Source organism: Vollenhovia emeryi, unplaced genomic scaffold (assembly GCF_000949405.1).
Source record: "Vollenhovia emeryi isolate VEMERY1.0 unplaced genomic scaffold, V.emery_V1.0 DF939129.1, whole genome shotgun sequence".
Lineage (NCBI taxonomy): Eukaryota > Metazoa > Arthropoda > Insecta > Hymenoptera > Formicidae > Vollenhovia > Vollenhovia emeryi.
Genome location: NW_011967237.1, coordinates 1,177,127 through 1,191,946, shown reverse-complemented (window position 1 = coordinate 1,191,946; position 14,820 = coordinate 1,177,127). Strand labels below are relative to the sequence as shown.

Here is a 14,820-nt window from a genome sequence, read left to right as displayed (position 1 = left end):
AGATTGACTCTTTACAGAAGTAATAGAGCAAATGGCTCTCAAGATGCCGTTCTGGTCAAGGATGTAGGAGTATCCTGCAACCTTTTAAACAAAAATACGGTCGAGCCTGACATATCGATTTCAGGGGTTGAGAGCTACCTCGTCAGGCAGCTCAAACTTGAATATAACGAATTGTCGAGTATTACAAGAAAATTGAATGCGTATACCAAGGATATTTTAAGCAACTTAGCATCGAGATGCAGGAGAAAAGAGCAAGTCCTTGGAACATTGGTATAGAACTTAACATTGATTTACTTTGAGCCATTCCTTTAAACTAATTTTGATTCAAATGCATCTATGGGTTAGATCGATCGGATTAGAATGTGTTTAATTAAAAAAAATTTACAACATAATTAATAATTAAAATCGAACTGGTTGTTGCAACTTTCTCCAAGGAACTTTTATTACAGCATGTAGCCTCGAAACATGTAATGACATCACAATGTACAGACGAAGTAGGAAATCCTCGCTTAAAATTAAGATTTCGCGATAAAACGGAAAGAAAATGTGGTTCATCTAATACTCACTTAAATAAAACTTTTGTTAAAGAGGAAAATGTTAAGGAAAACATGCACAGTAATGCACAAGATCTATTGTACAGCTATAATAAAGTCTTTTTGTATATCTTCAATTTCTTTTATAAATAAAAATAAGAATTATTATATCGATAATCAAATAAGTAATAATATTATTAATAGATATCTATTAATAAAAGTTAATGCTTAATTTTTAATATATATAACATAATCTTTTAATTGATAAATCCCATATTTCTTTGTAGGGAATAGTAAAACGAAAAAGCGATGTGCAGAGTTTGATCAAGCTTTCGCGAAAGGATTTCTCGAACTCTCGTCGAAATGCAGTGGCATGTTGCTTCGCAATTATCTGATAACGAAAAGAGAGAAAGTATCTAGCAATGCATCGAAGGCATGTTTACGTAAAACCGAAAATTTCCCGTCGTCTGGGAAATTGTGCGAGAATCGCGCGGATAAATCTCGCGAATGCTTTTATATGAGCAAGTGCGATCCTCTGGTGTTCACCAATTGGCAGGAGATATCGAGGCGGAAAAATACATCCAAAAGTTGCGACAAGCCGCAAGCACAGTCAATCGTATTTGACACGCAATCGGAGAAAGCCGAATGGCAGATCTGATACATTACAATCATATTCTTGGTTGAATTATTTTTTTACGATAGTTTTGTTGCATTTTTATATTTTTATTATTACTTTGTATCAATTAGAATATTGTTTTTAGCAAAATATAAAATAATAAATGTAAAGGATATATTTTTATAAGAATGCGTTTTTAATTGTTTTATTATAAAACTAGATGTAACACATATTGAGTAATTGTAAAATTCATCAAATTGTTAAAGTGCAGTCTTTAGAATTTATAATTTACTCTATAATTTTGAGTATTTTATTTTAAGCTTTTGAAATATAATCGTAGACGTAATATAACTAGACTGAGCGTTTGCCTTTGTTTGAGCAGTGGGGGTAGAGGTTCACTTAGAAAAGGACAAACTCTGTTTTGTGCTATTTCGTTCTCTCTTGATTACATGCGAACGAAAGAGAACGAAATAGCACAAAACAGAGTTTGTTCTTTTCTACGTGAACCTTTACTCCCACTATTCAATGCTCAGTCTAGATATATTATGTCTACGAGTATATCCAAAGCTATCCCTCTGTTTGAGAATCACTGTTTTCGAGATATCGACATATCGCAAGAAAAGACTGATCGATAAATTTAATATTCAACATAGAACGGCATTGTTCAGGAATGTAACATAAATTATTTTCCCAGAAAGGGCGAAGCTAAAAAAAGGGATAACGGGTTTGTAGGTGTGTGTGAACAATTACGTGATTTTTACATTATTTTGATGTTCGATGTATCGATTAAAATGCGATTGCGTGCGCATCCAACAGCAACGCGATAACTGTGTTACAATCGATATATATATCGAAGCACCGTGGAGTGTGGACAGCGATACATACACTGTCGTTTCACGACAATCAATTCTATATTTAACATTGATCAAAATAAGTATACATTCAAAATTTTACGTCTAAAGAATAATATGTATAGATTTATGTATAAATTGTAAAATAAAATGTAAGACAATTTATAAAAATGTGTTAGTAAATTGAACAAGACCATGTCTAAGGTTATGTGATAACCTATATCGTGTGACACGTTAAAGTATTTCAATCTATTAAAAATTTTGTAATATCAAATTTGTTCGCTTTTTTACCATCACGGTCGGGAAACGCGACATGAATATGATTTCGGATCGCTACGGGCAGGGCAGAGTTTGGCAAAACATTAAGATAAGTGACAAAGACCACATGGTATGTTTTACAAAGGAAAATGAATCGTGGAAAGTTCTTTTAACAAACCAAATAGAAATTTGGACGGAGATTCTGACAGACGAAACGATGTTTCACAAATGTCAGGTATTCGAATCGTCTCAAATACCTTATACGTACAAATTATAATTGTTTATTCTTCAACAAGTGTGAATTAAAGGAAAAGAATAAGTTGTAAAATTTGTTCTACAAGTACTGAGAATATTTTTCTCACAAACATCCTCTTATATGATACACGCCCGTATATAATGAACCGTGTTAATTTGTAGACCATGAATCCTCTTGTAAATTTCGAGGCTTTTGACTGGAAGCAACTGGTACTAGACATGTTAAACGATATCCCACAATACGTGCACACAAACGTTCTAGAAGCTACTGCATATCGAATAGAACTGCGGAGAGACAAGGATTTCGTAAAATTGAAGTTTTCGTTGGATCTCCTCAAGGGAACGCCGCAGCAGTTTTGGGAGAACGTGACTATGCCTCTCTGCTCGTCGTCAATAGAATTGTTTCGCCGGTACACAGCTCTGCTGGATCTGGTGAAACAGAAGGATGAAGAAATCGCAGAATACAAAGCGGAAGGCGCGGAGTTGATTAGGAGTGCGTTTCTTGCGTAGTGTCCAATGCGATATTAATTCTTGGAGGTGAAAGTTAAAAATCATTACTTGTATCTTGTAGAATACATTGCTACGAAGCCATTCAGTGAAGAACTGTTTCACACTGATGCTGCTGGATGCTCGGCTGCGACTGATTTTGTAAAAACTTTCCAATCTGTGCTTCAGTTTTATAATGAAATAAACATGCTAAAGTCACACGCGAAATTAGAATCTGAAATATCTTCGAACGGCGCAAGGTACAACGCGACGTGCCCTAAAGTATATGATGTATCAAATATTTATTGTATTTATATATTCATTTTAGTGACACTAATGGTCCAAAAATTGATGGGAATGCTCTTCCCGATTTGTCAAGGAACGAGTCTGTACAGGATAAATTGGATGGTGATGAGCAAATACATTCAAAAGTTGAGAGTGAAGCAGGTGCTTCTTCCAGCAAAGCTCCAATTCTGAGAATAAGTAACACATCTCACATGATACATAAGCTGAAAAAGAATAAGAAAACTTTGAATGATTTCATAACATAGTAAAATTTAATTACTAATTAGTAACTTAACATTTTACTGCATTATGAAATTAAGTAGCTTTGCATTTTACCTTTAGATTTGTGTTTTTCATGCTTTTGTGATATGTGATACATGTGACCAATGCTAGTTATACGATGAAAAATGTTACAGAATTAATATATAAATAATGCAGAAATGTAATATATATAATAAATTTAATCTTAAAATCTAGAGAATTTAAGACCCACGAAAATGAAATAAGACAAGAATCAATTATCTGTAAAGTTTAACGAAAAGTAATAGCAATTGTGTGCGCTTCCAGTAATCCGTTAATTATAAGATGAACAGTGTTCAATTATTCTAATAGTGTTAATAAATGCACGATATATTTTTAATTGCTACAACTACTATAATTTTGAGACTAAATAAAAGAATAAAAAAAACGGGCTCGTCCGGGATTTGAACCCGGGACCTCTCGCACCCTAAGCGAGAATCATACCCCTAGACCAACGAGCCGCATATGCACATGAGATTACAAACATAGCATATCGGACTTTAATATTGTGGTAATAATGTATATGGCCACACGAACATATGTACACATTATCTGTGTCATTAACTGGGCGATAATTCTCTCTCTGTGCGTGGCATTCAACATGGCGGGCTACGGTCAGCAAGACTTCAACAGGAGTGCTTTGACGCTCGACAGCGGAAGGGTAATCGCTTTGCAATTTTTGTTGCACGCAATAACATTTAATCGGTACACATGTCCAAAACATGTTGATTGATAATGCCAACGATCTGCGTTTCTGGCCGCACTCTTTTACACTTTTCGCTGTCACAAAGTGGAGATAGCACGCGGTTAATTCTAGAAGGAAAAAGAAACGGCGAGAAAGTATAGATAGTGCAATTAAAAAGAATAAATCTTATATTTATTGAGACAATTGATAACGACTTCTTCTTTTCTTTTTGACACAGCTGATATACTTAAGTCACTTCTGTGTATAAAGAACGAATCATGATCATGTAATTTTTTATGCTTATAAATATTATGGTTTTTGAAGTCGGAAATAAGTATTTAAGTAGAGGTTATTAGTGATAGTAACAATCCATACTGCACACATATCTAAAGAAACGTCATAAAGATATTTTCAAGACATAAAGGAAAGTCCCCTATCATGAGATAGAGGGGTTTTTGCTAAATTAATAGGCATCATCTGTTGGTTACATCATGAATTTATTGCTCTTGGAGTGAAATCTGTTTAGTGGAAAATTGATTGTTAGATCGTGTAATCGTTGCGAAAAAGGATTTGTGATTGAATGTGGACATTGAGAACCTACTATCTTATATTAGAATCCTATCTTGCAATAGAGGACTTTCCTCTACATATCTGGAAGACAACTTTTGAGAATTTATTCTTTAATATCTTTGTAAAAGTTGTCTTAAATCAGAATTTTCTTAAACTCAAAATTAAACATTAAATCAGGAGAGTTTTGTAATTTTCTGCAATTAAATTTTTAAACGAGACTGAAATTTGATTTATGAAAAATAAATATTAGAGAATTTTTATTCGAAAATTTATTTTATAAGAGCTAAACCTTGTTTTCCACATTCTTTATTTTCTTCATATTCTTATTATTACTTTTATTTTTAATACTTTTATATCATTTATATAATTTCGATAATGTAGGCCTGGTACACCGGACAAAGAGCGGAAAAGATTCCTAATGGACTGATGGGTGTCGTTGGTCACGATTGTCTTGGCTTGGACCTTTCCTACAACGAATTGACCACTATTTCTGGCGTGAAAGACTTTGAACAACTTCAGGAATTAATTCTAGACAACAACAAACTCGACAGTCTCAAAACGTTACCGCGTATACCAACTTTAACCACTTTGAGCTTGAACAATAATAAGGTTTGCTCTTCTCAAAAAAATAATAAAAGTAATAAAGTTCTTATGAGAACAATTTTCAAATAGCGTACAAAATTTTATCAAAGACATTTGTTTCATTTTATTTCTTAAATTTTTTTAACGCTATTTGTTAGTACACATTTGCACAGAAGTTTTGACATGGAGAAACCAAATGATAAGCTTCTTCCTTCTTAGATATTCAATATCGACAAAGCCCTTGATAGGATAAGAGAATGTTGTCCCAACGTGGAGTATGTGAGTCTCTTGGGCAATCCTGGCTGCCCCGATCAGCTAACCAATCCGACATCCACCGACGAAGACGATTACGAGCGTTACAGGCTATACGCCATCCATGTTTTACCTCCGAGTCTTCGCTTTCTAGATTCCCGAAAAGTCACTCATCAGGAGAGATCGAATGCTAAGACTCGCGGCAAGTATTCCAAAACAATCAAACTGGTCCCGGAATTAATTCACAAGTCCGCACCCAGTTCGACGCAGACCAGCAATGAGTTCGACGACATTTATTTCAACATCCATTATACGCCTTTGCCGAGCTCCCAGCGCACTCCTCACGATCATAGAGGTGCGTATGGCAAGTGCAAGTACCGATATTCTGGCAAAAACTCGGAGGGCAACAGATTCATCTCGAACAATGACCTTTAATTGAGAACTGCATGTTATTTGTAAGAGTGGCCTTAAAATATTTTTCTAATCAGATAAGATTGATATTAATAAAAGTTATCAATTAGAGCTCGACGTTAATAAAGTTTATCGCATATCGTACGATTAATATCTAGTTTTCATTGGCGATAATGAAAACATGCATAGAGATTAACAGGTTATAAACAATACTTATATCATGATAATAATTACATATAAATAATGTATATAACATCGACAATAAATAAAAAATCTTGCGATATATATTCTGTAAATTAAAACATTACGAAATATCATGTAAAATATTTTTGAGAATAAAATAAACGTTGCAAAATATAATACAATTGCTTGATTAATTACATGGTTGTATAACACCATTTAAAATAATTTTTTAAATTATGGCATTTTCCTTATTTTCAATAAGATTCGCTCTTTCAGTGTTCAATATACATGTCAGTTCTGTTTTCTCGTAAGAGTGATGCGATTTCTCTTGATAAATGTCTGACTTACGTTTATAACTGTTTACAGACATATTTATACAATGAATGAATCATGCGAAATCGAGTAAACGTATAAAACTTTTATTATCATGTACACCGACGAGCGACATATAAATAAATGTCTGGTTTTCTAAGTTTTAACACTATTCCATAACATTAAGCGCTAACTGGATTAACATACGTAGAGTAACTTGGAGGTTCTATCGACATAGAAAACGCAATGGATTATCGTAATAAAATCCTCGATTCTCTATTGGTCCGTAAATGCGCACGACATATAATTATCGCAACGACACTAAATTCATTATTTTAGGAATGTCGAAATCTTATATAACTATATTTATCTCAGAATTTGTGTTAGTTAATTTAAGACACACATATTGATCCCTACGAAGGATAGGTGAATTAAAAAGAATGCATATAAAAATCGCATTTTACTGAATTTACGAATTCAATAAATATACTCCTGTTACCGGAGTTTCGACGCTTTGCAGTTTTCTAAATTTTATCTTTTTTTTATATTTTATTTAAATATAAAATCTCTTAGGATATACATCAAATAAATAGATTTTCTTCTAAATCTTGCTTTTACATTCAAATCGAATTCCCTAACTTAATGTCCTCCTTAATGTTGGCGTCAGGAAAAAATTCGAGAATTTTTAAATAAATTTCTACTTCCGAAGATCACTTGCACTTGAAAGAAATAAATTATCTTCCAATTAATGAAAATTTTTAATTCATCTATCTCTAACTGGGGAATTGACGCATTATACGAATCTCTACGTAACGTTAAAGGCAGTTTCACGGTTCCCTTTCGTTAACCCTGTTTTTAGGAAGAGAGACAGAGAGTCTTAGACAATTACAACGAATTACGATGTTATACTCACAAATAATCGAAGGTATAATAAATCAATTAAGTACGAGTTCATCAATTCGGACCTTCGATTTAGCCTTCAAGAGTCGTCGACATTTATACACGATTTAGCGGTGTATTTCACGATAAATGCACAACTGACCGTATCGAATATTAGATATTGGATTGGAACATCAGCATTTAACGCAAAATGGACGACATAAAAACGCATCGCCGCTGAACCGCACACCGCGAATACGAGCTTTCTACGATCGTTCTGGAATTCCCGGAGGAAAAAGCTTCTATAATTTTGGAAATATAATTACGAACGACGAGTTTTCTCCGGGAATCTCAGCAACGACGGAATCGACGTTTGCATACACATACATATAAATATAACATCTACATCAAGAATGCGTTTTCGTTTAAGTTTGTTCGAGGAAGCGGTCATATTTAAATCCCCTTAAATACACCGTTCCTTCACTCGCTCGTTCGTTCGTTCGTTCACTCGGGAGACTCGCTCGTTTTCTAATGTACACACTGGAAGCATCTTTCTCTCCAAGAAAGGAAAGTGTCCACAACGTTGTTCAGACGTTCCAAACGCTGAGCTTGCGATCACGCTTTTTTTCCGATCCACTTGGTAAATGACAATCAGAAGCGAATGAACGAAGGAAGCGTATCATTATTTTTATAAAAGACCCGAGTTTTCCATCGCACACATATGAATTATTATCACCGTTACATAAGTTCTTTTTTTTGGTGAAAATGGATTAGACGATGTCCCACGCAATGTTAATCAAATTTTAAAACCGATAATCTCAAAATGTAAAAAAAATCGGTCCCTTCATTCATTTGCTTCTTACGACACTTCTTAATGATAAATGTAATACTACTACAATCTTTTTTTTAATAATTATTGACTAACAGCACGCTATTGTAAAGTCTAAAAATGTTTGAACTATCATTGTTGTCATCGGATTAATTTTCGGACTCTCTCTCTCTTTTTTTTTGTGAGGTAGAATTTCGCGAAATTATGAAATACTTCGTGAATTCAACGTTTGGAACTCGGCTCATTCGCCATATCTTCGCTACTTCAAAGAGCGCACATATGTGTATGCGTGTGGGTATCATTTTGCCAGTTGTTTTGGACGGACGCATTTTTTGCTTTTCATATCGTTTCGGGTGTTTCGAAAACCTAACGATAATTTCTCAATGATTATCAATGCTCTATAATATTGCACAAATTTGAATGACTTGCACAGCTTATCTATCTGAGGCTTTTTTCGTAATTAAACGCAACAAGGGAGAATTACGACAATAATTATACATAGAACTATACAAAGACGCAGCTTAAGAAAAAACCAAGATATACTTCGCTTTGCTATTGTACGGTTAAAGTTGTGACAACAAAAGAAATATTTTTTAGAAACTGAATAACAGTCAAATTAAGTAAGCTATAATTTTATCTCAAAACATTCCGGGAAAATTATTACTGTACGATTTCGCCATAACTTTTCACATTTGGCACGTCCATTATGTTAATATTACGTTGTTATGAATTCCAGTTTTGCATAAAAAAAACATACGATGAAAAATAAATAAATAAAAAATTAAAGAATCTAATAAACGATGCCTTAATAATTTATTTTCTAATAAGCAGAAATATTTTATTTGCGTCTTAAAATCATACTCCTATTAATATTTATATTTTCTTAATGAGGATCGATTTTTATTTTTGTAAATATTTTGGTATGCTGTACCTTTTAAATTAAATTTTAGCATCAGCAAACAAATAAAAAAAAACAACAACTAAAGTCTACTTTTCATCATACTAATTGTTATATTTCTGGAACAGTCAAAGCGAAGCAACCAAAGAAATACGAATATATAAAAGAAATTTGTTTAAAAAAACCATAGAAGCAAGCATCTTGTACTATTTTCCAATGTGTTCATTAGAAATTATGTTGAAAATTTTCTAGAGAAATTTAAAATCACGATTTTTACAGAAATTGACAATGGACGACGTAGAAATAAGAATAGACGGGGAACTCAAAATAACTTAATGTTTACAGCTGTTATATAAGATATGATGCTCAGAACCGACATCGAGTGTATATTTCATCGGCCCCAGGCTAAAAATCTTGCAGGCAATTTTGCGGCTGGCGGGAATTTCGCAGGGATTTTTCGCCTATGCCCATTCAGGAAGATCAGACGAGTTTACGTTGCTTCCAAAGGCACTGATTCTTTGTTCGCAAATATTTAAGATCACGTCCGTTGTGAGCGCGACGCTTTAGAGCTATGTACAATCGACTTGGACTAAATCGGCGTTTCCGAGCCGTTTCTCTCTCGGAAACAAGAACTGGGAAGAAAGTGACATTATTGCGTTGCTGCTTTTAAGTACCGTTGTTCTTCCCGTGATTGTGCAAGTTCGGCCTTAATGTCACAGCGCCCTCGACCCAGAAATTCGGCCTCTCGAGCATGTTCTGCCAGAGTGACAATTCGCGACCGGTTGCGTCCATCCAGTCCACCGGTTTCCCATAATGCTTCCCTGAAATGGAGATATTCGCGTTTATAGTTGTATTATCGCAAACCGCAAGAGAATATTTTTAGCAAACTTTTAGAATACAGCAAACTGAATCAGTGGAAATGACATTTTATTAATTAAATCGTCTTCTACGAGATTTGACGATTTCATTCATTTTCTTCGACGAAGCCATTATTAGTTATTCCCTTTGGGATAAGATATTGTATTAATAAAGATAATGCGATTATTAATACACGGATGTTAATACATAAGTGGCGAGTGTGGCGCAGAGAACTGCTTAGTAAAAAAATGAACGAAAAGATCCGAGTTCAAATCCACGGACACCACTGGTTTTTTCGGCATTTCCCGAAGAAAAGTGGCAACCACCGAGAGTGTTCTGCCACACATATCCTTTTAGAGGTACAGCCCTCCAGATTGGAGGTTTCCTTCGGCAAGGTTAGCAGCCTACCGAAGATGAAATAAAAACCAAATGCTCAAAGTACCGGTTCGTTCTGTACCAAAAAGAACTAGATAAAACAGGCTTTTAAGCCTAATACACGAGGAAGAAGAAGATTATTAATGAAATTAATAATCCAGGTACAATTTAGAGCAATGTTATATGCATATTGTATACGTACCGGTGCCGAGATTAAACCGAACGCCGCCAAGGAATTCGTTGCTAGCGATTCGATCATGGTCCCATACTGTCAATTCTAATCCACGTTCCGCTAATTCTTGTAAACTAACGTCTTTGTAGATGAACGTGTGACCCCAAACCGGCGAGCCGCCAGATCTACGAACGACGCCGGTCTTCTGCTTACCGGATCGCCCTTTGTCGGGAAGCAAATAACTGAAAGGAATTAAGCGCGTGTAAGAACACTCGAAATGTTAAAATTACAAAACGGCTGCCAAAAGTAGATGTACCTTTTACAAAAAGGATCGCAGGTACCCGAGTTCTTGCCGCGCGTCTGTAGATTTCGGGCCTCCTTGACGAGCACGTGGAGTGCGCCGCGGCTCCAGTTCTTCTTCGCTTTAGAATTGCTACGTTCTGCGCTGCTTTCCCGCTCGCGCTCCTGCTGTGCCGGATCCGGTGGTACAAACTTCAGGCCAACGATCACCTCGCCTTTGTATGCGACCGGATCGTCGAACGGCTCCGTCTGTGAGCATTTATTATAACGTGATAACTCGCGTATTTTCTATGTCTTAAAGGAGATCTTGACGTATTTGTGTAGATCAGAATTTTGTCCACGAAAGCGACTTTCCGTATTACAAATTTTTTGTATAAAAAAAAAGATTTTAAATGTCAAAATCCTCGAGTGAACATCAAAGAGCTTTAACCAATTCTAGCTGACTCGATAATTTATTTGCAATTATAAATTTTATTTAGTATACTTAAAAAAATTATATTATTCGGTGTTCTCCTGATATTATAGTATCTAAGAAATAAAAATTTCACATATTTGATATATTTGACTATCCTTAAGACACATATTTATAATATATAAGAATAATTATATAATACAGTACCCTCCATAAGTATGGAAACATCCTATATTTTACAGATAAATAGTAGCACAGCAGCGATCTGTGCACATGTTTGGTATAAATATATCATAAGTCGTTTAAATATCGATAAAATTACGATACGTTTAAATAACAAATTAGACAAAAGGATTCGACAAAGAGCGAATTACGAGTGAAGTGCATCTCTGGGAGATTCTCCGGCAGGAATAGAAACGTATCCCGACTGAATCTCTGCAAAAGTTAATCTATCGCATGCCGCGAATATGCAAGGCAGTCATTAAAGCAAAAGGTGGTTACTTTGAGGAAACTAAAATTTAATTTAAACCTTTATTAAAAGCTTGTCGTACGTACGTATGCATCTCCGTTTTAATTTTCTTTAGTTAAATAAACACTTACAAAGCAAAATACATCGATTTCATTATGTATTTCTTTCACATTTCACACACTTTTGTACAGTGTTTCCAAACTTATGGAGGGTGCTGTATATAAAAATACTCTGCATATATTTTGCATTCACATGCGCTCGTATTGACCACATCAAAAGCACTTTAATTAAGCAGCTTCGAAGTTGCAGCCTGCGTTTCTGTTTCGATGGAAAGAATGACAACATAGTTTTCCGCTGAATGCACAGTGACGCAAGTTGCTAAATGCATAATGACGCAATCCATCCGATGCACAATGAGCAGGGACTTACTTCACTCGGAAACAATCAATGATAGCTTTAAAATTTCGAGATAACGCTTCTCAATCTCTCGCCGAAGGAAAGTCGGCGCCGTTATCTCCGGTAATTTATTTTAATGTTGCAATTAGCGACGAACTTACCCTCTCTTGAAGGGGATACCAGTGTGGCGTCGGATCATCGAATATCTTGTTCTCCAGCGGCATTCGCACCTCACCGAGAAAATCGTTGCGGCCGAACATGTCCGAGTGCCAAACCGTCAGCCATAGCGTTCGCGTCTCCAGGCCACTCAGGCTCATATGGAACTAAAACCGCGCGATGACGAAACATCGAATCTCTGATTGTCATGCAAACAAGCGGCTTACGTCTCCGTGCTAGATTCACTACTTTGAACAACTTACCTTCAGCGTCTCATTGAATTCTGGATTCAACGTGTGCTTCTTCACCTTTGTCTTTCTCTTACCGCTCTTTGACTTGTCCGGCAGCAGATATACCTTCACGTAACTGGCCGGGAAAGGAATAGTAAATTATAAAAAGCTAAACTCCGTATTTCATTTTCACGATATTTTCGCCTTTTGTAAACAACAAATGAAGAACTTTTGCAAAGGAAGAGGTAAAAAGTTGCGAATAAGAGTAAAATGTAGAGTTTTGCGCAAAAAAGACATTGAACAAAATTTGTTTTACTTAAATTATTAGATAAAGAAATGAAATAGACACGTATATTGCGGTAAGTTACAAGTGAGGTACTCACGGATCCGATCGTTTGCGCTTTACATCCACGGGCGCGAGGTTCTTGCACTTGGTCACGTGCACCTCGAACGTCAGATTCTTGTAGTCGTACTGCAAGGCGAATTCTACCTCACCTGTGACGACCACGGATCTACAGCAACGTCCCTCGCCCGCACCGCTATATACCGAGGCCATCGAGTCCGAGCGTGCCTGGAATCGCGAGAATTAGGGTCGTGAGGACTTTAAAACGGCGTTCTCGGCGTCGTAAAATTCGCGTCGTTCTCCGACGAGAGAGCGCCTGGTCTCCCGTTCCGTTAATCCGAGCGAGTCGCGATACTGTAATCGGCTTCGCGTTAAATTGCGATAATAGGGTACGGTTTCTTTCGAAAGTCGGGAAGGGCGATGGGTTCGAGCGAAACACGGCTGCAATCTTGACGTCCATTCTCCATGCATAATAGGCGAAAAGGATATTTTTCACGAGTTGCAACTTACCCCGAGACTCGACAGAGACGAGCGAGTGGCGAGATGGCCCGGATCGATGTCGTCCATGTCTAGGACTGTATGACTAGAGCCTGCTCGTGATCCTGCTCCGATAATCGGCGTGCTGCATGCTTCCGACAAACTGCTTCCGTCGTCTGTAATATCACGAGGAAATTTGATTATTCAAATTGACTTATACTTCGGCGCTCAATTATCAAGAGACAACAAGAACGAACATTCGAGAAATAGAATCATGGTAGTTTCAAGATAAAACGATTATTTCGACCAGTACAGTTTCAGAGATCTTGCTAGATTGCTAAACGAATTAACGAATGTAGCTTTCGTTGGTTTAATTTTTATTTCCCATGTTTCGATATAGTGTGCGGTATATAACAATAGTCTTTATTTATTTTTTTCACTATCTTAATTTTTAAGATTATTCTAAAACAATGATTACTTTATAATCTTCTAAAGTGCTCTTTGAAATTGTTATTTGAAGTAATTTTGATTTGCGCTTGAAAGATTTGCATTTTTCATACAAATTACATTTACTTATATATACTTTATAAGTGTTATATTTGTCTCATTACATTTATATTTAGATCAAAATTAAAAATGAATACACGATTACATTTTTTTGACAATCTCTCGCAGCTGTTAAAATCCTTTACTAACTTATTATCAGTTCGGGAATATTTATCGTGGACACTTGCTGCTGCCCGTCTCGCTTCGAGCATTTGGCGAAGATACTCGTGGCATATCTCAGCTCCGAGTCGCTCTGCGACGCTTTCTTCTCGTCACTAACCGACGGTGATTTCTTCTCCTTCTTGGGAAGGACGGGCAGACTCTCGATTACGCGTTTCATTCCGCTGCTCAGAGTTCCGCTGCCAAACGAGAATTTGCTCTTCGAGTGCGAGGTATCGATCGCGGAATCATCTTTGTGATTTGGAGCTCCTTCCGCATTGACGCTGAATGCTAGAAACTCGTCTTCCGACACCTCATAGTCGTGCTTCGTCAAAGACACTTCCTCCGCGAGTTGACCGTTATTTTTCCATTTAACAGAATCGACTGATGGAATCTGCGATTCGATGGACTCCGAATTCTTCTTTCGGTCCATCTCGTTCGCGTTATTCGATTCCGCGCGCGAGACTGCTTTTTGTCCCGCGTAACAGGAACCGCAGCAGCAGCTCTCCAGTAACCAATTCGAAGCGAGACGCTGTATCGGTTTGCCAATGGTCCAGGAACCTCGAGTCGAAGATTCCTTGAAAGTTGAATAACGCGCACCCTTTGCCATTGTGAGATTCAAGAAATCGTTTTCATTCGAAAAAGAAGCACTCGCCACTTCACTTGCAATAATCTTTAAGCTTGCACTGATACAATGGACCGTTTTGTAAGCACAATGCACTGAGACCTTGAACTGGAACCG

At 36.4% G+C, this 14,820-nt stretch overlaps 3 protein-coding genes and 1 non-coding gene across 5 annotated transcripts in view; 2 read left to right on the top strand and 2 right to left on the bottom strand.

The window, feature by feature from the left end:
- Nucleotides 1-1,991: 1,991 nt before the first annotated feature.
- LOC105568402 lies at nt 1,992-3,921 on the top strand. The gene is made up of 4 exons (XM_012024054.1): nt 1,992-2,493; nt 2,676-3,006; nt 3,085-3,259; nt 3,328-3,921. Exons 1-4 carry the CDS (start codon nt 2,314-2,316, stop codon nt 3,548-3,550), a joined length of 909 nt encoding a protein of 302 aa, XP_011879444.1. The 5' UTR covers nt 1,992-2,313; the 3' UTR covers nt 3,551-3,921.
- A 52-nt stretch (nt 3,922-3,973) lies between these two features.
- Nucleotides 3,974-4,045, bottom strand: Trnap-agg. Its single transcript has one exon. It is a non-coding gene; the product is annotated as a tRNA-Pro (tRNA).
- Nucleotides 4,038-6,361, top strand: LOC105568401 (leucine-rich repeat-containing protein C10orf11). The gene is made up of 3 exons (XM_012024053.1): nt 4,038-4,245; nt 5,221-5,448; nt 5,641-6,361. The coding sequence occupies exons 1-3, from the start codon at nt 4,102-4,104 to the stop codon at nt 6,106-6,108; spliced, it is 840 nt and encodes a 279-aa protein (XP_011879443.1). The 5' UTR covers nt 4,038-4,101; the 3' UTR covers nt 6,109-6,361.
- A 2,840-nt stretch (nt 6,362-9,201) lies between these two features.
- Nucleotides 9,202-14,820, bottom strand: part of LOC105568399 — a 53,582-nt gene continuing 47,963 nt past the window's right edge. For both annotated transcript variants that reach the window (XM_012024050.1, XM_012024051.1), the window contains exons 12-18: nt 13,407-13,549; nt 12,937-13,124; nt 12,587-12,689; nt 12,329-12,490; nt 10,907-11,139; nt 10,621-10,832; nt 9,202-10,006 (exon numbers count right to left, since the gene is read on the bottom strand). In XM_012024050.1, coding sequence (XP_011879440.1) covers nt 9,852-10,006; nt 10,621-10,832; nt 10,907-11,139; nt 12,329-12,490; nt 12,587-12,689; nt 12,937-13,124; nt 13,407-13,549 — 1,196 coding nt within the window. In that variant the 3' untranslated portion in view covers nt 9,202-9,851. The remainder of the gene's footprint in view (nt 10,007-10,620; nt 10,833-10,906; nt 11,140-12,328; nt 12,491-12,586; nt 12,690-12,936; nt 13,125-13,406; nt 13,550-14,820) is intronic.

Excerpts from the sequence above, each read along its gene's own strand:
- LOC105568402 (XM_012024054.1), top strand. The coding sequence starts at position 2,314 with ATGAATATGATTTCGGATCGCTACGGGCAGGGCAGAGTTTGGCAAAAC. Across the intron at positions 2,494-2,675 it reads CGATGTTTCACAAATGTCAG|ACCATGAATCCTCTTGTAAA; the intron begins GTATTCGAATCG and ends GTTAATTTGTAG. Across the intron at positions 3,007-3,084 it reads AGGCGCGGAGTTGATTAGGA|AATACATTGCTACGAAGCCA; the intron begins GTGCGTTTCTTG and ends TGTATCTTGTAG.
- LOC105568401 (XM_012024053.1), top strand. The coding sequence starts at position 4,102 with ATGTATATGGCCACACGAACATATGTACACATTATCTGTGTCATTAAC. Across the intron at positions 4,246-5,220 it reads TGACGCTCGACAGCGGAAGG|GCCTGGTACACCGGACAAAG; the intron begins GTAATCGCTTTG and ends TCGATAATGTAG. Across the intron at positions 5,449-5,640 it reads TGAGCTTGAACAATAATAAG|ATATTCAATATCGACAAAGC; the intron begins GTTTGCTCTTCT and ends CTTCCTTCTTAG.